The following is a 24,707-nucleotide window of genomic DNA, read 5'->3' as shown; positions in this document are numbered from 1 at the left end:
CTTTTTAGAAACATAAACTCATATTCATTTTGCCTTGTTTTGCTTAACTTTACTCAAAATTTAGGATTATTTTACCAAATGAAAGATGTTTCAGTTTCTCAAACATAAAACGGTAATTTTGTCTTTTGAGTCACTTTTTCCTTTTCAGTAAAAGGAGTTAGGACTTTAACATGAATTCTGGGAGATAACATTCATCTGTAACAATAAATATGCAATGAATGTAAATATATAGTTAACAAACATTGTTAAGCATATATGTATGTATATAAAACATGCAAACATTACTGGTTATCAGAGATATTGAACACTATAATGATCCTATTTTTCTCTCTCAACACAATGTCTGACATAGTATGATCTCATGTATTTTTTGAATCAGTCTGTCAGCAAAATTTCTCAATTGATAGTTCTTCACACAAGAAAGCTGTGGTGGAGCTGGCACACTATGGTGGTTTAGTGGTATAATTTAAACATTCCAAAGCAATTTGGTAGTGGTATCTTACCTCTTGACATAATAATTCTACTTCTGGAAATATTTCCTGGCACTTCTACTCCAAAATGGAACCTATATGCAGGATCATATTTATTGCAGTGCCATTCACACAAACAAAGTGCATAAATTAGAGTCCAATATTTTTTATTTTTATTATTTTTATTATTTTTTAAAGATTTTATTTATTCATTTGACAGAGAGAGAAACAGCGAGAGAGGGAACACAAGCAGGGGGAGTGGGAGAGAGAGAAGCAGGCTTCCCGCTGAGCAGAGCCCGATGTGGGGCTCGGTGCCAGGACCCTGAGATCATGACCTGAGCCGAAGGCAGACGCTTTTTAATGACTGAGCCACCCAGACACCCCTATTTTTATTATTTTTTTAAAGACCTCTTTTTTGTTGTTTTGTTTTTGTATTTTGCTTTTTTTTAAAGTAATCTCTATGCCCAACATGAGGTTTGAACTCACAGCCCAGAGATCAAGAGTCACGTGCTCTACTGAGTGAGTCAGCCAGGCACCCTCAGGCCAATCGTTTTTAAAATGTGGCCTTTTGATCAACACTGTCACTAAATATGTTAATACAGCATTCAGTTTACTCTCAGGTCAGCCTGGGAAGAATTTATATCTAAATTATCACATTTAAACCCTGTCAACTCTGATTAGTTTTAACTCCCAGAGAGTTAAATTATTTCTAAGCTCTTTGAAAAGCTTTTTTTTAAAAAAGATTTTATTTATTTATTTGACAGACAGAGATCACAAGTAGGCAGAGAGGCAGGCAGAGAGAGAGGAAGGGAAGCAGGCTCCCTACTGAGCAGAGCCCCATGCGGGGCTTGATCCCAGGACCCTGAGGTGGTGACCCGAGCCAAAGGCAGAAGCTTTAACCCACTGAGCCACCCAGGCACCCCTATTTCTAAGCTCTTAAGAAATATTTTATTGTTCCAGTCCTCCTAACCCCAAGCCATCATATGTTCGTGCCTCGGTGATTTTGTATACTTTTTCCACTTAGCGTAAAATAAATTTCATGATTTCAAAAGACTCTTTTGAGCCATCCAGGTAGAGTCAATGGCACTATCCTTTATATCTGTCCCTCAACCTCACCTTCATTGCTACAGTCATCTTATTTCTTTGTGTATAGGCCAAATGCTCTCAAGACTGAAATTTCCTTGAGGGCAGGGGATGGCATTTATCTTTACCTCCAAAGAGCCTCACTATAAACTCAATCAATACATATGTCTTAGGCTGTTAGGGCTGTTGTAGTAAAATACCTTATACTGAGTGGCTTAAAGAACAGAAATGGTATTTTGTTGTAGTTCTGGAGCCTGGAAGGTCCAACATCAAGTTCCATCAGGGTTTGGTTTCTAGTGAGAGCTCTCTTCCTGGCTTGCAGATGGCCACCTTCTTGCTATACTCTCAAGTGGCAGAAACAGCGCACGAACACTCTCTTATAAGGGCATGAACCCCATCATGAGGAATTTGATATTATATATACATCATATATATATATATATACTGTATATATATACAGTATATATATGATATATATATGATATACATATATATGTATATATATATAAGATTTAATATACTTCTTTTTTTTTTTTAAAGATTTTATTTATTTATTTGACAGACAGAGAACACAAGTAGGCAGAGAAGCAGGCAGAGAGAGAGAGAGAGAAGCAGGCTCTGCACTGAGCAGAGAGCCGGATGCGGGGCTCTATCCCAGGACCCTGGGATCATGACCTGAGCGGAAGGCAGAGGCTTTAACCACTGAGCCACCCAGGCGCCCCAGATTTAATATACTTCTAAGTGTATTTGATTTTTGTCCCTTTGATACATTCTTAATAATGTATGCAAAAAGGTCAAAATCTGGGGCGCCTGGTGGCTCTATCAGTTAAGTGTCTGCCTTTGATTCAAGTCATGATCCCAGGGTCCTGGGATCGAGCCCTAGGTCAGGCTCCCTGCTCAGCGGAGAGTCTGCTTCTTCCTCTCCCTCTGACCTTCTCCCTCTAACCCTCCCCTCCGCCTGTACTCTCACACACACTCTCTCTCCCAAATGAGTAATTAAAAAAAAACTTAAAAAAAAAAAATCAAAATCTTACAAGTAAACTCATACTGTCCTTTGACAGTATTTCAAAAGTGTGTTCTCTAAATATTCAGTCTTGAGGCACGCTGGTTTGAAAACTATCTTAAAGAGAGAAATAATAACTTTCTAATAAAAAATCGTAATCAGCTAGTCAAACTCTAAGAAACAGAAAATAGAATGGTGGGGTACCTGGGTGGCTTAGTCGGTTAAATGTCTGTCTTCAGCTCAGGTCATGATCCCAGGGTCCTGGATTTGAGCCTCATGTTCGGCTCCCTACTCAGTGGGGAGCCTGCTTCCCCCTGTGCCTGCTGCTCCCCCTGCTTGTGCTTATGTTGTCTCTCTCTGTCAAATAAATAAATAAAATCCTTTTAAAAAAAATTAAAAATTGAAAAAAAAAGAAAATAGAATGGTGGTTGTTAGGGGCAAGAGGGAGGGAGAGTTATTGGTCAATGGATTTAGAGCTTCAGTTTGAAAAGATGAAAAGGTTCTAGAGACCCATTGCATACCATGGTGCATATGGTTAACACTAATAAACTATGCACTTGAAAATGGCTAAAATGGTAAATTTTATGTTATATGGTTTTTTACCACAACAAGCAAACAAACAAAATTGGTGTGTGGGTAAACCAAATACTATGGTCTATATATAATTCTGTGCCACCCAGTTTGGAAAATTATAATTGTCAGTGAAATTTAGGAAAGAAGTATCATACTGGTAAAGTTCTTGAGATTTCAAAAATAAACTATTTAAATATAGAGACTGAACAACTCTCCTCCCTGTTGCTATTTTTTCCACCCACTGCTCTCTCTCCAGACTTGGGATAAAGTTTAAGGCAGACAGCTTTGTTTGCTTCTTTTCCCCCCTATTTGCAGTGGTTGTACGCTCTCTTAGATATTTATTGTTATGAGTCAGCAGTCTGGGTTCATATCAATTCATTATGGGATTTTTGATAGAACTCTTAAGAAGGCAGTTTTTGTTCTTGTTGCTGGTGCTGTTGTTACTTTTTTTCACACTGAGTATCTTAAGCTCAAATAATTTAGCACTGGGGGACCACTATGAGGGAAGTATGCCTAAGGCTAAAGTGAATCCAAGAAAGGCAGAGCCAAGAGGAAGTGAAAAACTAAATCCTGATGATATCTTTTGAATGTCTGGCTTCAAACACATATCATCTTGGCTTTATCACTGGAATTATGTGAACTAGAGAATTCTATTTATTGCTTAAGCAATACTTTGATTTCTATCACTCCCTGTGCAAAAATAAACTTGACTCATATGGCTTCTGTGCAATATTTCTGCATTCTTAAAATGTATATCCCCCATTACCTAGTTCAAGTTGGATTCTGTAATTAACCACCTTAGAGTCCCAAGTGATACAGACATCAATACCAGAAGTGGGATCATTGTTTCAGATCATCAGAGAAAATGCAGAACTAGCTGAGCAGTGGTTCCATGGGGGGGGGGGGGGGGGGGGGCAGGTACAGATTCCTGCATTGTAAGGTGAGAAATTTAAGATTTTGTATGTAGATATAAAGCAATTGCCAACACTATATCCTTAAGTTTCTTGGGCTTAAGGCATATGGCTATAAAGGATAAAGCTTTAGAAAACTTAGTAGCAAAATGTCACTGGGTCAGTCTGCCAGTTACTGTTCTGTTAATTCAAAGTTCCAAATTTATACTTTTTGCTTGCTGTGTGAAAATAGATCTGGGCCCTTAAATGTTTTGCCTTTGCCAGCTGGCACAATAATAATAATAGTTGCCAGCTTTTCCAACAGAGGGCGCTAGAGAGAAATTGCGGGAGGAAAAGGGTTTTGTTTCCCAGTTCTCGTTTGCTTGCTTCCCATGGCGCACAGAGCCAACCCCGGCTTCGGCAGTGTGCACTGCCCAGCTGCATCTGCCAGACCACATTTTCCTCCAAAGTCCCCCTGGATGGTTTTGCAACAGAATGTCTCCATGAGACATGTCTCTGTGAACAGCTTTCCCTTGCATCCTAGGGGATATGTTTCCAGCCAGTTCTACCAGCATGATACCACAGAGACATTTCTGCCATCCGGTGAACCACAGCTGGGTCCTCCTTTCCAGCAAGGTCTGGATCTCCAACCAGAGTGGTGGGGCCCTTCTCTGGGTACTCTATTTCAACTCTCTTTTAATTTTTTTTTTTTTTTAAATATGAAGCATGAATGCTTCATGAATTTTCACGTCATCCTTATGCAAGGGCCTTGCGAATCTCTGTATGGTTCTAATTTTAGGACATGTACTGCTAAAGCAAGGATTTGAGCTTATATTCTTCACGTTCCTCTTTACTTCTTACACCAATCCCCTATTAGAGTTACTAAAGTTTCTCTGGTCAAATTACTGTGTAATTTCTCTCTCTGAATTGTACCCAGCCTGATACATCAGATTATGCTGATTTTTCCTGAGTACCTCCAATAAGGTACAACAAAAAATTTGCCTGCAGCCATCAAGATTTTCCAGAATGTGAGCAGAAAAAAAGAGGAATTGGGAACTAATAAGGCTGAGGTCCAAAGCAAGACAGACCCAAGGACAGAGAGATCAAGTTCTCTGACTTGCTTCATCTTCTCTGTGTAAGATTGAGATGCTGACTGAGAAAATGGGAGATCCTGTCAACTACAAAGGGGTGGGATTAATGGAGAATGTGGGGTACCTGGATACACGGGGCCCCCACCACGGTGCCTCACCCTGGCTCCCCTCCTGACAAACAGGATGACATTGGCAGTGCCAACTACACTGGCCTGGAATTCAGTTTGGGAGCAGGGTGCTATTCTAGAAGAGAAAGAAGAGTTCTCTGCCAGCTCAGACAGTTTCTTCACCCACACTGTCCTGAAATAAAGTTTGTCCAACAGAGTGTGCTGCATATGTGTGGATCCCAAAGTTGCTGCTATTGAACAGAAAATCTGTGAGTTATAGCCCAGCCTTGGCTCTTCCACTGAGCAGCTATGCTGACCTGATAAAGTTTTTGGTGTTTAATTTTTAGGAAGTTCCCATAAAATGAAACTGATAAGACAGGTGACTGTGGTTTTATTCGAATTTGTAGCACCAGCAAAAACCAAACTATATAACAGGCCTGTGATGCACTGAAATCAATGGCACAGAATGTCCAAATTCCTTGGATGGCCTCAGGCCATTTTTCCACCCCATACAGTTAACAAATGAATTGCAAATGAAATATGCCCCTCCTCTTTCCCCAAACAGGTTGTTTACTCTAATGGCCTTTTAGGTGTTCCCTTAGTGATAGGAATGATTCTAGCAGGCAATATCAGAGAGCTGTATTAGTGACAACAGAACTCTCACCAAGCCAAGTCAAACAAATGATGCCAATGAGACTCAATGGTTCTCTGCTTCACTTCATCAACTCTGGCCAGCAGCAAATGGTACATATCCTTGATTTCTTCCCCTCTTTTCATATTCTAAGTGGAACATAGAAAGTTTCATAGTAGTTGTATTTGTTTTGCATTGTGGTACATAAGAGGTAGTTGATAGGGATTACGTTTATGATTTAGTCTAAGGTTACAGGATCATGAAGTATTACAAGTGGATCAGATTAAGACTCAACTAAAGGAATAAATAAATTATTTAAAATAAATTATGAGGGGAGCCTGGGTTGCTCAGCCAGTTAAGCAGCTGCCTTCGGCTCAGGTCATGATCCCAGGGTCCTGGGATTGAGCCCCACATTGGGCTCCTTGCTCAGCGGGGAGTCTTCTTCTCCCTCTCCCTCTGCCTGCCACTCTGCCTACTTGTGTGCTCTCTCTCTGTGTCAAATAAATAAAATGAAATCTTTAAAAATAAATAAATAAATTATGAGACACTGGACTGGAAAAATAGTGGTCTCATGACATTGCCTCTAGGATCATAGATGGATGGTACTTTAGATTGTGTCCAGAAGAAGTAATATATGTGTATGTATTGAGGAGGAATGGACGGAATAATTCAACTTTAGGTATAGAAAGAAAGGTGTAGGGCGCCTGGGTGGCTCGGTGGGTTAAAGCCTCTGCTTTCGGCTCGGGTCATGATCCCGGAGCCCTGGGATCGAGCTCCACATCGGGCTCTCTGCTCAGCAGGGAGCCTGCTTCCCCTCTCTCTCTGCCTGCCTCCCTGCCTACTTGTGATCTGTGTCTGTCAAATAAATAAATAAAAATCTTTAAAAAAAAGAAAGAAAGGTGTATATTTCCACTGGAGGGTTCTTCTATTTCTCTAAAAATCAGGCTTTGTTTGCTTTTTAAAACTGGTGTCAGGCTTTTGTCGCCACTGTTACACTGGAACTAATCTTGTTATAGTTGCCTTTATCCAAGCTGTGTTCCCAGAGGATGTCGATAAAGGTGTGAAGTAAAAGAGGAGAGGGGAGGAAAAAGAAAAAAGGCAGGGGAGGAGAAAAGAAAAGGAGAGGTTTTAATTTAAAATTTTGTATTTCTCTCAAAGATGAAAAAAACCCAGCAACCCAGCAACATCAAACAAAAGTTGAAAGGTGAGTTAATTTGTTGGACTCTTGACATTTCTGGTCTAATCCATAGCTCTGCTTCCTAGGACAGCATAGTTTAGTCCATGAAACAGTTCAGCTGCATTCAAAATACCTGTTTCATTTTTGGCTGGGTTTCTCTACTGAGCGGCTTTCTCTGCTTGGGCAAAGGAAAAGGGTGCTGTCCATCATGTTAATATACTTACTAAGGTAAGGCACTAATAGAGACTGACTAGAACAGAGGGATCTCAATTCTACTTTCTTGGGAGAGAGTGTAACTGGCACATGTTTGTACTATATCCCCTCTATTTTATTCAACTGTATCATGGAAGCCGGGTTCTACGGGATCAAAAGGCCCTTACAGTTACAAATAGAAATATTAGTAAAAATGATAGCTGTCTGGGCGCCTGGGTGGCTCAGTCAGTTAAGCGACTGCCTTCAGCTCAGGTCTTGACCCTGGAGTCCTGGGATCAAGTTCCGCAGCGGGCTCCCAGCTCTGCAGGGAGTCTGTTTCTCCCTCTGATCTTCTACCTTCTCATGCTCTCTATCACTTGCTCTCTCTCTCAAATAAATAAATAAATAAAATCTAAAAAAAAAATGATAGCTGTCCAATAGTATGTAAAATACTGCTGATAGGAAATTAAATGTTATTAAATAGCATGAAAAATGCGTATTCATAGTGACATTTATGAAGGATTTGAAATGTAACCGTCCCAAACTGTGGTGGGCTAAAAATGGGTAAATTCCCTTATTTTCCATACTTGATATCATTAATCTCACTTTTGAATTTCTGTTTGTGTTAATTTGTAGAATTATGAGGAGAGGATTTAAACTCACAATGACGAGTAACTTGGTTCCTTCTCTCTGGGGGAAGAGGAGCCACTTCTGCAGTGTTTCATCCTCCTTTGCCTTCCTATCTCCTCCTAAAGTGTTGATTCTGTTAGGAAAGTCCACTGAGGTCCCATCAGGAAACAGAGCTCTCAGTAAGTAGTTCAAAAGAGGATGTTTAATATGGAAAACAATTACAAAGATATCAGGAAAGCTGAAAGACCATGTGTGACAGCAAGGCAAACACAGAAGCCACTGAGAAAAAGCAGGGATGGCCCAGCAGGCTCCAGGACCTCAAAGGGAAGGGTGGTCTTCCAGAGGTTGAAAACATGGAAGAAATGAAGACACAGCCAGAAGCAGAGAGAGGGAGGAAAAAATGCCTTGGCTTCTTCCTTCTAGTGTCTCACCAGTACCTGACATTGGCTGAATATAGACAGAAGTCAGTTGGCAAGGGGAAACGGGAAGCTGTCTGTAACGGTTAGCTCCAGCAATACACACCAGAACAGGTGACAGGGAGGGAAACAGATCTGATAGTCAACCCCCAAATGTCTGGCTCAGATACTTTGAGCTACAAGTAGCAGAAGAGCCGACTGGGACCGGTTTCGAGTAGAAAGGCTTAACAGTAGGTAGGACAGTTTCAAGGTTAATTAGATTATTAGAATGGTTCAACTACGTTAAGGTCCTGCATTCCTTCTATCTTTCACTCCACCACGATCAGCATATTGGCTTATTCTTTGGCTTGTTCTTTTCATGGTTTCAGGACGGTTGCAGAGTCCCAGGCAGCACAGATGATCAAGAAAACATTCAGATGTAGCATGGAAGTGTTTATTCCTGTTTGTTTTTTTTTTTAAATCAGCGAAGAAAGGCACTTGCTGAAGGCCTTCAGAAGAATTCTCCTCACACATCCTTGGTCATAACTGAATCATATGCCCAGCTTAAACTACTGGCAAGAAGACATGACCCATTCAAACTGGTTTCTCTCAATCATGGTAGTTCCCCTTGAGCTGAGAATGTCCTCCTAAAGGACATAGCCGGGGGCGGGGGGGGGGCGGCGGGGAAGAAAAGGAAAGAAAAGAAAAAAAGAAAAGAAAACTGAACAAAAATCATGATTTATTAGAGTGGGGGATGGGAACAGGGTTTATAAATGTTTGTTGATGAGAACATTGTGCCCTGTATGGTTTCCCTTTCACATTTTTATTCACTTGACCTCCTTCCTACTCAGCCTGAGGCATCCATCAGCCTGTGTGTGTGTGTTGGGGTGAGGTGGGGAAAAGAAGAAATTAGGATTAATTCATCAGGAATGTAAAGAATGTTTTTTTTTTAAACATTTTTTTTAAAAGAACATTTCCAAAACAGGCTTAAACAATTAAGTTATATGCCTTTCAGCAAATAGATTATTTATGTACATGGTCAGGATTAATGTTAAGAATATTTAACAATTGGAACTAAATGGGCACTGGCCAACCAGGACAGACTATTGCCCAACCAGAATAGGCAAGCTAAAAAGGACTCACAGAGCTATGCTGGTGCAAACCAGCTGAAAGTCGACACTGCACATGGTACCAATTAAAAAGATACCAAAGGATAGACAGAGAAACATGAGCCTCCCTCCCCCTCCATCCCCAGCTTCCCAGTCACTTCTTTAAAGGCAAGCAACCACTTTTACCAGCAAAACAGACTTCTGAGGCCCTGTAGTAAGACAAAGCCAGGCTTTGTGAAGAAAGAAATTAATTTTCTAAATTCATCCAGCTCCTCTTTTAGTATGTTCATTACCTGGCCATATGGACTTGGCTAGAGTTTTGCAAGGGAGCATTACTGGTAATCAGCAGGAAGCAGCAAGGTAAAATGGTCCATTCTTTCCAGGCCAAGGGATTGTGGTTGGAAAAGAGAGGTGGAATAGGGGAAAGGTGTATTAGGTTGAGGGGAGTGGTGAGGGCTGGGGAGCAGAAAGCACATTGCCTTATAAGTTGTGTAGAACCAAACTGGGGGGCACCACTTCATGCAAATTCAGTGACATGGGATGTTTAGAAGGAATGACTCTCCCTCCCAGACTGAGTGTGTAGAGGGCCCCAAGGGATGCCATGGACAGTAGGTGTGTTGAGAGCAGAGCAAGAGGGACCTTCCATATTGAGGACCAAGAACTAGAAGATGACTGCGGGAGAGATTCATAGGGTCCTATAGTGTTGGTGAAGCTGAATCCTGAATCAACCAGGGCCTTGACCCAGCTGAGGCAGGCAGGAGTAGTCTTTACTAGCAGGTACCATCAGCAGAATGGCCAGCACACATTGCATCTCAGAGAGGAGTCAACATTAGCCTCTCTTCAGAATAGTCCAGCAAGAATTCAAAGGAGACCTTGCAGATGTCAGGACTGAGATTCTCCAATAGTGTCTCCAAGTTTGTGTCAGCTACCCCTTGTCCTCCCTCTTATCCTTCCAGATGCCATTTTGAGGGGAGCAGACTGAGAGAGACGGCATATTAAAAGCTTAAGTGTTTTAACCAAAATGTAAAGGAATGGATTAAATTATTGCAACAGACTAAGTTTGTCAAGTTGTATAATATGTAGAGTTTTCCCCCTTTTACCCAAAGGCTGAGGATATTTTATTTACACAGCTGAAGGGATTTTGAGTAAATCTGTGACATTGCCATAAAAATATCAAGTAATTTTTCATAGGAAATGCTGCCAAGACAGCAGATTGTGTCTTTTGGCCATTACAGTTTATTTGTCTAAGCTTAACACTCAGAAGGTAACCACATTTTCGTTATACCCACATTTTTTATGGATTTCCACATACTAACAACTCTATGCTTTCATGTACCATCACAATGACTTCTTAGAATGTATAAGGAAGTAACACAAACATGTTTGGATTAGGGCATGAGTAAAGCTGCCAGAGGAACAATGAAGCAAATAAAATTAAAGTCACGAAATTAAGTTCTGGTTAAGGATTCCCAGTGAGTAAAGGGAAACACTCTATTCAACAGAAAATACACTTTACTTTCTAAAGGGGTCAAAATGAGTTAGATATGATTGGCCATAAGGTGAAAAAGGTGAAGTCTGAAATCCAAGAACCATTTTTATAAATGAATTTGAAAAGTACCTAGACTACTGCTATCTGGTGTCCCTCCTGTCAATGCTCTTTCTCCTCCCAGGAAATGTGAAGCTAAAGTTAGCTTTCCTGGTCTGCTTCCACTATTCTTGCTTGGGAGGAAAGGGAACAAAAATACAAAATGTTGTAGTTTGGTAAAGGGAATTAGCTGTTCATTGGACAAACAATTCTGTATTTTTCTAGGAATTGTCATTTTAAGATGCACATTAAGACCTATTTCCTTCATCAGGTTTTCTCTAAACCCATACCAATGCAATCATCTCACTTCCTGTCCTCATTATAGTCACTGTTTATGAAAAGCAACACTTTGGCAAATACCATTTTTTGTTCTTTTATAGTGTTAGGCACTCCAGAGTGTAAACTAGTTGAAAACGAAGTTCATGACACCAGCATAACATCTAACAGTTCTAAGGACAATGTAGACAATAAATGACAGAATTGAATTAACGATTCAATGGCTTCTGTTTATGATTCACTGAGACTGTGGTGGAAATGAAGCATGGAATTGAAATCTTTTTTTCTTTTCCGAAGCGAATTGATATTCCAGATATTCCTTGGCTCCTTTCATGTGGTTGTGACCCCCATCTTCCCGATTTATCATTTGTGTGGATGTATCTGGCAAGGGCCCACTGAAAAAAAATAGAAACATTTAAATTAGTGAATAACTAATTAGTGAAATGCTTAGATCCGTGCTCCTACCTCACTTTTCTTCAAAGCTATCAAAAAGCAAAGGTGTTGGTGGCGGAAGCCTGCATCTGAGACTGTAACTCCTCAGACTGTGTTAAGGGCGAAAGTTCAAACCCTCTCAAGGGAGCTTATTTTTAATTCTTGTGCCCCAAAGGATCAAAATCCCATAACGGGTTTTACTTGGGCTTCGTAACACATCTTGACATACATACTGTCAAGGGCATATAGTAAGGACCATCCATCCATACCTTTAACAGACGGTATTTTTTGAGGAAAAATTCCTGAAAAATCCAATATATTTGATAGAAGCAGTGAGAAATGGGATCCCGCTTAAGGGAGACTGCGGGACGTGGGTACAGGTGGGCACCCAGCGGTTTATGTCACAACCTGCTGCGGGTGCCACGCGCCGGTTGCTATGGAAGCCGCCCTCCCCACCCCGCCCTCTCCTCACTCCTCTGTCCCCCGGTTCGTCGCCCTCTTGTGTTCGGTGACAACCCCGGGCTGGCTGCGGGCAGCGCAATGCCGCGGGAGAGCTGCTGGAGGGGGCGGTGGGATCCCGGTGCACCATGAGCCTCGGGCCCGGCCCCCTTTCGGGCCGATGAACACTGACCACTCCGCTCACCATTCCCCTCCCGGCCTCCGCGGCGAAGGCTGCAGCGGCCGGACAAGAAGCCCGGAGACGGCGCACGGCCACTTCTCCACCAACCGTGCCCGGAAAACAGATCTCTCAGCGGCGCGACTCCGGGACACCTAAGTGAGTCTTTACGCAAGCAGAGTGGAGGGGCGGGGCGGAGGCGGTGTGGGGCGGGGCAGGCAGCTGCCGAACTGGGTGGGTAGAGGCCCCCAGTGGGACGGCTGTGCGGGCTGTGCGGGCTGTGCGGGCTGGGGCTAGGGCTGGGGCCTGGGGCCGGGGGCCGGGGGTGGGGGTGGGGACAAAGGAGTCGGAGGCGGAGAAGACGGCCGAGGGCGGAACCGCGGCCGCCTCGTGGAGGCAGGTAAGGGAGCGGCCCGTGCGGGCGGCCGCCGGCTGGGGACGGCTGGGCGGTCGCCTTCCTTCCCAGGTGGAGGGGCGGCTTCCCGCCTGCTCCGAGCCGGGGTGGAAGCGAAAGTGAAGCCACCGGCCGGTTTCTCCACCGCCGCCTCCCGCCTGGCACCACCTTCTCGGCCTGCCCCCGTCGGGAGGGGCAGCCCCAGGGGCTGGCCCTCGCCCGGCGCGTGCGGACCTAGCGTCTCGGCGTTCGGCCCCGCCCCGCCCCGCCCCCTTCCTGGCGCGAGCCGCTTCCTGACGCGATTCCCCTCCCCCTCCGGGTTCGCGTAGAGTCGGGCCCCGGGCCGACACCGTCAGCTCGGCCGCTGTAGCCGCCGCCGCCGCTGCCGCCATCTCCTTGATCCCCCATCCCCCGCCATGGCCGAGGAACTCTCCGCGGCCACGTCCTACACCGAAGATGATTTCTACTGCCCTGTCTGTCAGGAGGTGCTCAAAACGCCTGTGAGGACCGCGGCCTGTCAGCACGTGTGAGTAGATGCGTCCTCCCCCGCGCCGAGCCGGGTGGTCGTTTAGGCCCCGCATCCAGCCCCGGACCCTTGACTGCGGCCTGGCTGGAGCAGAGCCCACCGTGACCTGCCCGAGCGCTCCTTAGCGCGGAGGACGCGTTCCGGCGCGCCCTCCTCCCGAGCTCGGGGCCAGCTTCCTGGGCCGGCCCCTCTGCCCGAGCCCCCTGCCCCCCGGGTATCCCTCCCTTGCTTTCGCGCCCCCGGGGTAGTGGCCGGGCTCGTCCCGGTCGTGTCTTCAGGCCCCGGAGGCCCCTCTCTCCTCCAGGCCCGGGAGGAATTGCAGGGAACGTGGAGCCTTTTTGTTTCTTAGCAACCTGAGTGAAGGCTGGGGTGTCGAGTGTCAAAACCGGCCGAAGGTGCCGGCACGGGCCGGCTCCCCGCCACTGCCTCCTGTCTGTGACCTGCCGGGCTTTAAAGTTTTCCCGTCTTTCAGAACCTTGGGCTATTCTTTTCAGATCCAAGAAGTCTTACCTAACTTACCCTTCCACCCTGCTTCACGGACCACCCTTGAAAATGTTCTTTTTCCTTTAAAATTGGGTACATGTTGGAATGATCTAGAATGGGTTTTCTTCTCTCATATGTTAGAACTGACAGGATTTCCGGGTATTGAAGTGATAGTTTCCCTTTGTTTTACCCTCCTGCTTATTACTTGGTTACTACAAGGTGGAGATAGGAAGATTGCAGTTTCATGGAATGAACTGAAGATAAGGCAGTAACTCGAGGGGTGCGGGAGAACACAAAGGGATTAGGTGAGGTGGCATGGTGCTGTTTGATTTGGCATATTTATAGGAAGAACTTCGATAATTTTACAGTCGGCTAGAATGTCAGTAAGGGTTGGCAGGAGCCCTTCTTGTAAAGATCCATAGCACGTCTGACAAACCTGGCAGCTGATCAGAGTCCTTGGGGGAACTTTTTAAGTAAACATTCCAATACCCAGGCTCCATTCCAAATTTACAAAAGAATTTCTGGCAGGTGAAGCCTGGAAATCTTTATTTGAAAAAATACACTCAGATTTGAAAGTTCTGGGTGCTTGGAAGTAGCTGAAAAGAGCGGAACAAGTTTATAAATGTATCTCCTTTGACCTTTTTTTTTTTTCTTTTTGAGAGATAGGTTCTATAATTTTGTAAAGAATGGATTGAATTTGGGGTTCTTAATCAGGTATTTTATTTTTATTGTTTGATATCCATTTTCCTCACTCTGATCATCAATCTTCACTGCACTTTTTACCTTATTCCTATTCTGCGGTCGTTGTGTGAGCTAGGAGTATGTGACTTCATTATAGGAGTTGTGCCAGTTATGTTTTGCTGGTATGGGAGATGAATGACAGTCTGAAATTGCTTTGTTATTTGATTCCACAAATGCAGATTGTTTAGAGAAATATTTTGAGATGTTCAGTGCACAGTGTATAACTTTTTGGCCTTTAATGTCAGTATTCATTATTACAACTTGATGCTTTTCCTGAGGTTGTGCTGGCAGTGGGTGGGCAAAAAGGAAGGTTGGAGGTCAGAGTGAGAGGAAGTAGGTGTTTCTGGACAGAATCCTTTCAGTTACCCTTTGGGTCATTGACCTCATAGAACTCATTGTAATCTTCAGCTCCTCAAAATTCCATGCAGTTTACTCTAGTTCACTTCCCTTTTGGGACATTTTAAATCAGACTAATTTGGCTTGACATCAACCGCATGGAAAAGAGAGAGGACATGATTGTTGAGGACCTTTTTCTAAGCATATCTTTGGACTTGGATGTGATTAGAGTAGATGTGGAAGTGAAATGTAGAGTAGATTTTCTTGATAAGAAGAATGGAAACTCAACTGCCTTATCACCCTCCTCCATCCCCCTCCTTTATCAAGGGGAGCCCCAAACACACACAGTTCTCTAAGGTTCAATGAATTAAAGAAAGCGGGGGTGGGGGGTGGGGGGAGTTTTATTTGGAAGAGATGATAATGGAGGAACTGGAAGTTAACTGATTGGAAGGAGTTTGGATTATTTAAAATAATCTAGTTTTATTATGCCATTTGCTCTTCTAAAAAGGAAGGCAAAAGGACAAACCTGTGCCTTTAAAATATATTTAGTTTCAAAATCAGTTTTTGATTCATAGATAGTAAGAAATGAGGTGGTAAGTGTTTTGGGTCACTGTGGATCTGTTAGAAAATGAAAAATTTTCATCGCTTTTTCAATGACAGCAGAGGATTTGCCCACTGACTATTCTAATGAAAGGAACAAGTTCATTATCATTAGAATAACTTCACCATAATATAAATTTCTATATAATCCCCATTTATTCCTTCAAACAGCAATTGTTGAATGTTTTTGTATGTCAGGTACAAAGAATACTAAGTGCTGTTTCCCTGGGGACTGTTAATAGTCTAATGGAGAAGACCTAAGCATGAATGTGACTGATATGGAAGTGACTTAAGAGGAATATTTTGTGTGAGCATAGAGAGCAGCTTCTAAATCAGCCTATGACTAAAGGGGAGATTTCCTGAATGTAGTAATACTTTAGGTCAGAATTAGTTATTCAGGGTTTATTGGGGAATACCCTGGTTGGGTTTACATCATATGCAGACACACGGAGGGGTTACACAGGATGCCCGTTTTCAGGCAGAAGCCAAAGGATGAGTGTAGTAGAGATAGTGTTTAGAGATATTGGCAGGAACTTTCTGTGTAAGCCAGTTTGAGCTTTTTCCTGAAAGTCATAGAAACCTATTCAATAATTTTTGTCAGAGGAGCAGCATGATCACGTTTCAATTTTAGAAAGTTTATTAGCAAGACCCAGCTTGGTGTAGTGGGGAGACTAGTGAAGGGATAGATGATTCATTGCTGTGTCTGAGAGAGAGGGGGTTAGAACCTAAATCAAGGTAATGACAGTGGGAATGGAGAGGAGAGATTCCTGACATTTTAAAGAGATCATGTAAGATCTGATGATGCCCAGTAGTTAAGTGTATGTATGTGGATTTGGAATACATGGAACTAAAGCTGTGAGTATGGATGTAGCCACTGAGGGAGGTCCGTAAGTTTTAAGATAGCAGAGGGCCTAGATAGGACAAAGTGCTGGAGAATGCATATTTAAATCTGGAGTGGAGAAAAGTGCAGCCTGAGAAGGAATGGACAGGATAGGAAGAAATCCAGCATAGAGTGTGACAGTATGGAAACTGAGAAGAATTTTAAGGAAGCAATGTTAGTTACTTTAGAGTGATCGGTCGTAGTATTTTAGAAAGCAAAGATGAAGTAAGAATATTAAAGTTGAGGGATGCCTGGATGGCTGTCAGTCTATTTGCCTTCAGCTCAGATCATGATTCCAGGGTCCCTCAACAGGGAGCCTGCTTCTCCCTCTCCCTTTGCTCATGTTCTTCTCCCTCTCCACTGCTCATGTTCTCTCTTTCTAATAAATAAATAAAATCTTTTTAAAAAAGGGAATATTAAAATTGACCAGGTAGTCAAAGCAAGGTTTCAGAAGAAGGTACAAACTGGCATAGTCATAAGATATTTCTTTCTCTGTTTTCATTTGTTATCTTCAAAGTCTCCTTGAATCAAACCTCTCCTCTTTCCTGTTTTGAGTGGTTAAGGGAATAACTTTTGTACGTGGTTAAAAGTAAGCTCCATCACAATGAAAATTATATGTAATAAGTTGATGCCTTGCTGAACTCTTAAAGATGGAATTTTTTTTTTTTTAAGAATTTATTTATTGAGAGAGAGCATGAGAAAGAGAAGAGAACAAGGGGGTGGGGAAGAACAGAGGGAGAGGAATGAGGCAGGCTCCCAGTGAGGCAGGGACCTTGAAGTGGGGCTGGATTCCAAGACCCTGGGATCATGACCTCAGCCAAAGGCAGATGCTTAACCGGCTAAGCCACCCAGGCACCCCTTAAAGATGGACTCTAATCTGTTTTGGGGCATCTGTTAGGAGGCATCTTTAAAAATGAGCTATATAAATCAGCTTTCACTTCTTACTAGGCACTTACTGTATCATTCTCTATCCACCTGCTTTGGGTTGTCCAGCTCCTAAATTTTCAATTTATATTTCTTGTCATTTTACTTATTTTTAAAAATTTTATTTATTTGAGAGAGTGCGCATGAGCACATATGCGTGCACTAGAGAATGTGCGGTGGGGAGGGTCAGAAGGAGAAGAAGAAGCTGGCTTCCCGCTGAGAAGGGAGCAGGGATGGGGGACTTAATCCTAGGACCCTGGGATCATGATCGAGCCTAAGGCACAGGCTTAACCAACTGAGCCACCCAGGTACCACACATTTCTTAACATTTTAACAGCTTTATTGATACCTTGTTGTTTGAGCAGTCATGCTCTAAATATATACTTTTAAAATTTCTTCTTTCCTGTGGACTTGTTGTAATTCTTAAAGTCAGACAGGTAGGTTCTTGCTGATTTAATAAATGCTGCTCCAGACTTTTTTCTTAAGTGTTTTAAGACTTTATCCAAATTTGCTTGACAGATATTTATAAAATGATATAATTAGAAAAACAACTATGCTACTTATTTGTGTAACAAGGTTGACTTAGTTTTAAGCCCTAAAGACTAACTTAAACTGATTTTTTTTTTCTTAAGTTTGTTCTTTTGGGGAATGATTTTGACTATAGATTAGGAAGATAAAATGTGCTAGATTTTTAAATAAGGTGTGTGTGTCTGCATCATAAGTATGTATATGTAGACATTTGTGTATGTAAAAATACACAAGAAATATTATTCAGCCATAAAAAAGGATAAGATCTTGCCATTTGTGACTATATGGATCGACCAGAGGTATTATGCTAAATGAAATAAGACAGACAGAGAAAGACAAATACCATATGACTTCACTTACATGTGGAATCTAAGAAACAAAAGTACATATAAATAGTAATAGACCCATAGATACAGAGAATAAACTGGTTGCCGTTGGGGGATGGCCTGTATAAGTGTAGGGGAGGATTAAGAGGTACAACTTCAAGTTAGAAAATAAGTCCTGGGGTTGAAAAGTACAGCATAGGGAATATAGTCAATGATAATGTAATAATACTGTGTGGAGACAGATGGTGACTACATTTATTGTGGTAGGCATTGAGTAATGTATCCAATCATTATGTTGTATACCTAAGACTAATATAACATTTTATGTCAGCTATTCTTTAGTAGTATAAGAAACCAAAAAACCCATTCTCAAGAATACCAAAAACTTACTTTGACAATTGCAACTTTTTTCTTTCCAAAATTAAAAGTTTTATTTTTCTATTTATAAAAGTGACAAAATGACATAATGCAGAGTGCAAAAAGATGTAAGGAATGAAGTGAAACTCACAGTGACAGCATCCTGATGGCAGTTGTGAGCAATGTGATGTATCCTTTCTAAAGGTTGGCTGGTTGACTGATGGGTTTAACTGATTGATGTGTCTTTATTTTTCTGTCATGTACCTATTAATATTTGATCAGCTAGGTGGGATGATATTACAGGTACTGTTTTATGACCTTTTTCTTTCTTTTTTTTTTTAACAGAGAGAGTGTGCACGCATGCAGGAGAAGGGAGGGGCAGAGGGAGAGAGAGAACCCCAAGCAGGCTCCATGCTTAGTGTGAGCCCACTGGGGCTCAATCTCACAACCCTGAGATCATGACCTGATTGGACACTTGACTGACTGAGCCACCCAGGCGCCTATAACTTTTTCCTGTGATAGTCTCTTTGGGATATTTGTCCTTACAAATTTTAACTATTAAAAAAATGCTAAATTTTTAATTAGTACTAAATTTAGGAATGATAGATGGGAAAGTTTTTCTCTTCCAATGTCTGTTTATCCGCCTTTTGTTAGGAGAGTGGGTAAGAATAGAAATTAATCTAGTGTCTGTTATTTTAAAATTGAAGGAAACTTAAAAATAACCTTTTAAGTTGTTTCTGGGTAATGCACTATCCTAAAGATGCAAGCTTTGATACATCAAAATAGTTGTAGTAATTTTGATTTGCCTCTTTTTCCTACACCTTCTCCTTTGTTTTGAAACAGGTTCTATTTAACAGATTCAAGCAGTCCAGCCAAAGGGAGATGAGAAATAAGCAAGTTTCGTATCTGAGGAAACTTGGTGCTTGGTAGTACAGAGGAAGAAATGGTAGAATGGGAGACAAAAGACCTCAGTAATTCTCCTTTGCACTCTTCACAGTTTATAATCATAACATATTTGGAATCAGATGATTTGACTAATGTCCTTCTCACTGTAAGCTCTATAAAGGCAGCAGCCTATGTCTCCTTTTTCCTACTGGAGTCTACTATACACATTTTGTATTGAGTAGAGGAATGAATGGGTTTGTCTTAGGAGGCCATAGCTTGTGTTACTTCAAGTCATTTAACTTCTTTTCAGCCTATTTTCTTGTCTGTAAAATGGGTAGAAACAACGTATATTCATAGGATTGTTGCAAGGACCAAATTAGGTAATGTTTGTGAATAATCTTGTTACTTGTTTTACAGTTTTCAAAAGCTATACAAGTGTAAAATTATTGTTAGTTTGATAACTATAGCATCTAACACCAAAAGCTAGATTTATCATAAGTGGAAAGGAATCTAATTCAAGTTTTTTGGTCCAGACATTTAATACCAAAGGCATTACTGTGAACAGAGAATATTGTAATTCACAGTTTTAAAGGTACAATAGGAATTAATACGTCTCTTTCCCACAATCACTATTACCTTACATATCCTTTAAGAGATGTGTATATAAACAAGATTATAAATATATTTTTTTGTTTTTTACAGAAAGAACAGCATTCTGTATACATTCTTTTGTACCATGCTATTTTCATGTTATTTTGGAGATCATTCTATATCAGTACAGGTATACGTATTTTGGTTGTAGTTTTCTTCATTTATTCAAACAACATTGAGTGGCCATTATGAGCGAGTAGTATTGTAGATGCTAGGGCTATAATATTCAACAAATGAGATAAAAAATCCCTGACTTCATGGGACATATTTAGTGTTCTGGTATTACATGGTTTGATGTTTCAATTTTTTTTAAAGATTTTATTTGTTTGTCAGAGAGAGAGAGAGAGCATGTGAGCACAAGGTGGGGGAGGGGGAGGGTAGAAACAGGCTCTGCACTAAGCAGAGAGCCTGATGTGGAATTTGATTCCAGGATCCTGGGATCATGACCTGAGCCCAAGGCAGATGCTTAACCGGCTGAGCCACCCAGGCATATCTGTTTGATGTATCTTTATTTATCCAATTTCATATTGATGAATATTAGGTTATCTCTAGTCTTTTGCTGTTTCAAATGCTGCAGTGATTAAACTTGTGTAAATGCCATTTCACATGGCATTTCACATGGCAAAACTCACAGGGAGTTTTTCCTGTAAGATAAATTCTCACAAGTGTGAAATTCTGGGTCAAAGAGTAAATACAGGGGATTTGTCAGCTCTGTCACACAAGGATGATTGTAGCTCTAGGGGAGTGTTTTGTACATGGAAGGTGCTTATGGTTTGATTTGAGAACTGGATTCTGTCTTTTGAGTTAAGGGATTTAACAGTTTTGGTATTAAGGTAAGTTGACATTCATTGCTTTAACAATATTAATGAATGCCTCCTAGGTGCTCAGCTGTGTTATAGTGCTGGGCATTGGGTGGTGAACAGAGAGATATGATAACTCCCCTTGAAGATGGTGTTGATAAGACATTTTAATTCAAATAAACACTCAGATAAACTTGTAATTACGAACTCACGGCTTTTGAGAGGGAGAGAGAATAAGAAGGAGACCAGATCTAGGGAGGTTGATGGGTAGATGGATAGGTAATCAAAGACCATTTCTGAGATCTAAGTGATGTTTGGTGTTAATTTGTGGAGGGGTATGTTTGTGTATAGAAAATTCTGGGGAGAGGCAACATTCTAGGCAAAGACCCTGAAGTGGAGGGGAATGCACAGGGCCTTGTATTTTAATGAAGAAGTATCTTTTAGCCTTCACTCTCTTACAGGCTTCTTAATTTTTCATTTTTTAAGCCTTAGTTTCCTCAACTGTAAAATAAAGGATCATTTAAAATATTTACAGTATTAAAGAATTCAAGGTAATGAATATAAAGTATCTGGAACTCTGCCTACCACATTTTGAGTACTCAATAAATAGTTACTGTTATTTGTATAAATGTTATAATCCTTGCACAAAATTGGGGTAACTTGCAAAATGCCATTAGTATGATAAAAGTATATCTATATTCTGACATCTTTGCCAACTTTTTTTTTTTTTTTAAAGCATTTTTTTCTAGGGGCACTTGGGTGGCTCAGTTGGTTAAGCATCTGCCTTCTGCTCAGGTTATGATCTCAGGATCCTGGGATTGAGTCCCTTGTGGGGCTCCCTGCTCAGTGAAGAAGAGTCTGCTTTTCCCTCTCCCTCTGTCCCTTCTCCCTTCTCCTAGGAGCTGTCTCCCTCTCTCTACCAAATAAATAAATAAAATCTTTTAAAAAAGGGAAAGTACAAAATGGTGTCTTTTTTTTTTTTTAAAGATTTTATTGAGAGAGAGGGAAAGAGCAGGCAGGAGCAGAGGGGAGGGGAGAGGGAGAAGCAGACTTCCTGCTGAGCAGAGAGCCTGATGGGGGACTATATCCCAGGACCCTGGGATCATGACCTGAGCCAAAGGCAGACACGAAACCAAATGAGCTACCCAGGCACCCCTCAAAATGGTGTCTAGAAGTTACTTTAAAATCTTTTTTTTTAGTCGCTGTCAAGGCTTTGTGCATTTTTCTATATTAAGTTTTTATATTTTTACTATTCCCAGAGTGCTCTAAGTATATTGTGATCATTTCTATGGTTATATTTTAATGATGATTTTATATTTATTACTCTCCATTGTTTTTTCTATTTAGGGCTTTCCTTTTGTGTATTATATCATCTTCTACATTCAGATTGGAGATGGTTTTCTATTTAGTGCTTTGCTTTTGTGTATTCTATTTTATATATTCAGATTTGAGGTATTTGATTCTCTTTAAGTTTATGATGATACTCGATTTTATTTGTTGAATCTCTTAAAAAATTTTTCCAATTTTTGTACCTACTTGGAGTCTACTGAAATATTTAATGTGTGTGTCTTTGAATCTTAATTTGCCATTCTTACTCATTTCACTTCAGTATTTCTTCAAGGGCATTTTTTTGCCATTGTTTTAAAAAGCCTTTTTAGTATATTTGAATTCTTTTTTAAAAATTTATTTATTGCCTCTGCCTTCAGCTCAGGCCATGATCCCAGGGTCCTGGGATTGAGCCCCACATCTGGCTCTCTGCTCCGCGGGGAGCCTGCTTCCTCCTCTCTCTCTCTGCCTGCCTCTCTGCCTACTTGTGATCTCTGTCTGTCAAATAAATAAATAAAATCTTAAAAAAAATTTTTATTTATTTAGGGGTGCCTGGGCGGCTTAGTGCATTAAAGCCTCTGCCTTCCACTCAGGTCATGATCCCAGGATCCTGGGATCAAGCCCTGCATTGGGCTTTCTGCTCAGCAGGGAGCCGGCTTCCTTCTCTCTCTCCGCCTGCCTCTCTCCTACTTGTGATCTCTGTCTGTCAAATAAATAAAGAATACCTTTTTTTAAAAAAAAAATATTTATTTATTTATTTAGATTTTATTTAAATTCCACTTAGGTAACAGACAGTGTAATATTAGTTTAACATATACACTATAGTGATTCAGCGCTTCATACAACATCCTGTGCTCATCACAAGTGCACTCTTTAATCCTCATCATCTATTTAACCCATCCTCCCACTAACCTCCCCTTCAGTAGCTATCAGTTGTTATCTGTAGGTAAGAGTTTGTTTCTTGGGGTGCCTGGGTGGCTCAGTCATTAAGCACCTGCCTTTGGCTTGGGTTACGATCCCTCGGGGTCCTGGGATCGAGCCCCTGCATCGAGCTCCCTGCTGGGCAGGAAGCCTGCTTCTCCCTCTCCCACTCCCCCTACTTCTGTTCCTTCTCTTGCTGTCTCTGTCAAATAAATAAAATCTTTTTTTAAAAAAGGTTGTTTCTTAGTTTTCTCCTTTTTTTTCCCCCAGTGCTCATTTGTTTTTTAAATTCCACATGACTGAAATCATGATATTTATCTTTAGTATATTTAAATTCTTAAAATAATTTGATTATTGGAGATTTTTCCCTTTCATTACTTTTTCTGTTTTTAATATTACTTGTTAAATTTTGAGGGGGGATATAGTGTATACACAAAATCCTGCTACAAGTACTTGCATACACATAATGCTATGAGCACCATTGGGGTAGGGATTTTGTCACTTCTGTTGCCTATTAGAAGCCCAATGTCTGTTGTGTAGTAAGTATTAATACATTTTTAACGAGTTAGTAGTATGCTTTATTGTCTGTGGGCATAATTTTTAGAAGTCTGGTAGGATGGGTTTATTATTTTTCTTTTATGTAATTTTTAATTTTTAAGTTTATATAATTTATTTGAAATTATTGTAGATTCACATATAGTTGTAAGGAATAATACAGAAATCCTATGTACTGTGACCCAGTTTCTCCCAATGGTGACATCTTATAAATATAATTAGAATATCTGTTCCAGTGGAGTAAAGATTTTGAACATTTCCATCACCACGAAGATCCTTCATAAGGCCCTTTTGGGGTGGCCAAAAGGGACCACACCCACTTTTCCTATCACCCCTCCCTTCCTTAATCTTTGGCAAGCACTGACATTCTTGTGTTCTCTATTTCCATAGTTTTGTCATTTCAAGAATCTTATGTATTGGGGTGCCTGGATGGCTCTGTTGTTAAGCGTCTGCCTTTGTCTCAGGTCAGGATCCCCGGATCCTGGGATGGAGCTCCATGGTGGGCTCCCTGCTCAGCTGGGAGCCTGCTTCTCCCTCTCCCACTCCCCTTGCTTGTATTCCCTCTCTCACTGTCTCTCTCTTTGTCAAATAAATAAAATCTTTATTAAGAAAAAAGAATCTTGAAAATAGAACTACCCTATGACCCAGCAATTGCACTGCTGGGTATTTACCCTAAAGATACAAACGTAGTGATCCGAAGGGGCACGTGCACCCGAATGTTTATAGCAGCAATGTCTACAATAGCCAAACTATGGAAAGAACCTAGATGTCCATCAACAGACGAATGGATAAAGAAGATGTGGTATATATATACAATGGAATACTATGCAGCCATCAAAAGAAATGAAATCTTGCCATTTGCGACAACATGGATGGAACTAGAGGGTATCATGCTTAGCGAAATAAGTCAATCGGAGAAAGACAACTATCATATGATCTCCCTGATATGAGGGAGAGGAGATGCAACATGGGGGGTTAATGTGGTAGGAGAAGAGTAAATGAAACAAGTTGGGATTGGGAGGGAGACAAACCATAAGTGACTCTTAATCTCACAAAACAAACTGAGGGTTGCTGGGCAGAGGGGGGTTGGGGGGGGTTATGGACATTGGGTAGGGTATGTGCTATGGTGAGTGCTGTGAAGTTTGTAAACGTGGAGATTCACAGACCTGTACCCCTGGGGGAAAATATATATATATATATATATATATATATAT

The 24,707-nt window shown here is 41.3% G+C and overlaps 2 protein-coding genes and 1 pseudogene across 7 annotated transcripts in view; 2 read left to right on the top strand and 1 right to left on the bottom strand.

Annotated features, from left to right (window-relative positions):
* RNF125 (ring finger protein 125) overlaps positions 1-5,428 on the top strand; it is a 42,433-nt gene extending 37,005 nt beyond the window's left edge. Inside the window, exon 6 of one of the 2 annotated variants that reach the window (XM_032859687.1) lies at positions 5,028-5,428. In XM_032859687.1, coding sequence (XP_032715578.1) covers positions 5,028-5,051 — 24 coding nt within the window. In that variant the 3' untranslated portion in view covers positions 5,052-5,428. Of the gene's footprint in view, positions 1-4,956 lie in introns of both variants that reach the window. The other variant, XM_032859686.1, reaches the window with a different exon arrangement.
* On the bottom strand, positions 4,739-4,838 carry LOC116869011 (annotated as a pseudogene).
* A 7,544-nt stretch (positions 5,429-12,972) lies between the features above and the next one.
* Positions 12,973-24,707, top strand: part of RNF138 (ring finger protein 138) — a 39,591-nt gene continuing 27,856 nt past the window's right edge. For 2 of the 5 annotated variants that reach the window (XM_032859682.1, XM_032859681.1), the window contains exon 1: positions 12,973-13,180. In XM_032859682.1, coding sequence (XP_032715573.1) covers positions 13,071-13,180 — 110 coding nt within the window. In that variant the 5' untranslated portion in view covers positions 12,973-13,070. The remainder of the gene's footprint in view (positions 13,181-24,707) is intronic. The other 3 variants (XM_032859680.1, XM_032859683.1, XM_032859679.1) reach the window with 3 other exon arrangements.

This window comes from Lontra canadensis, unplaced genomic scaffold (assembly GCF_010015895.1).
Source record: "Lontra canadensis isolate GAN:19392208 unplaced genomic scaffold, GSC_riverotter_1.0 scaffold17, whole genome shotgun sequence".
In the NCBI taxonomy this organism is placed as follows: domain Eukaryota; kingdom Metazoa; phylum Chordata; class Mammalia; order Carnivora; family Mustelidae; genus Lontra; species Lontra canadensis.
The sequence above is the reverse complement of the archived record's forward strand: the minus strand, read 5'-3'. Positions and strand labels throughout refer to the sequence as shown.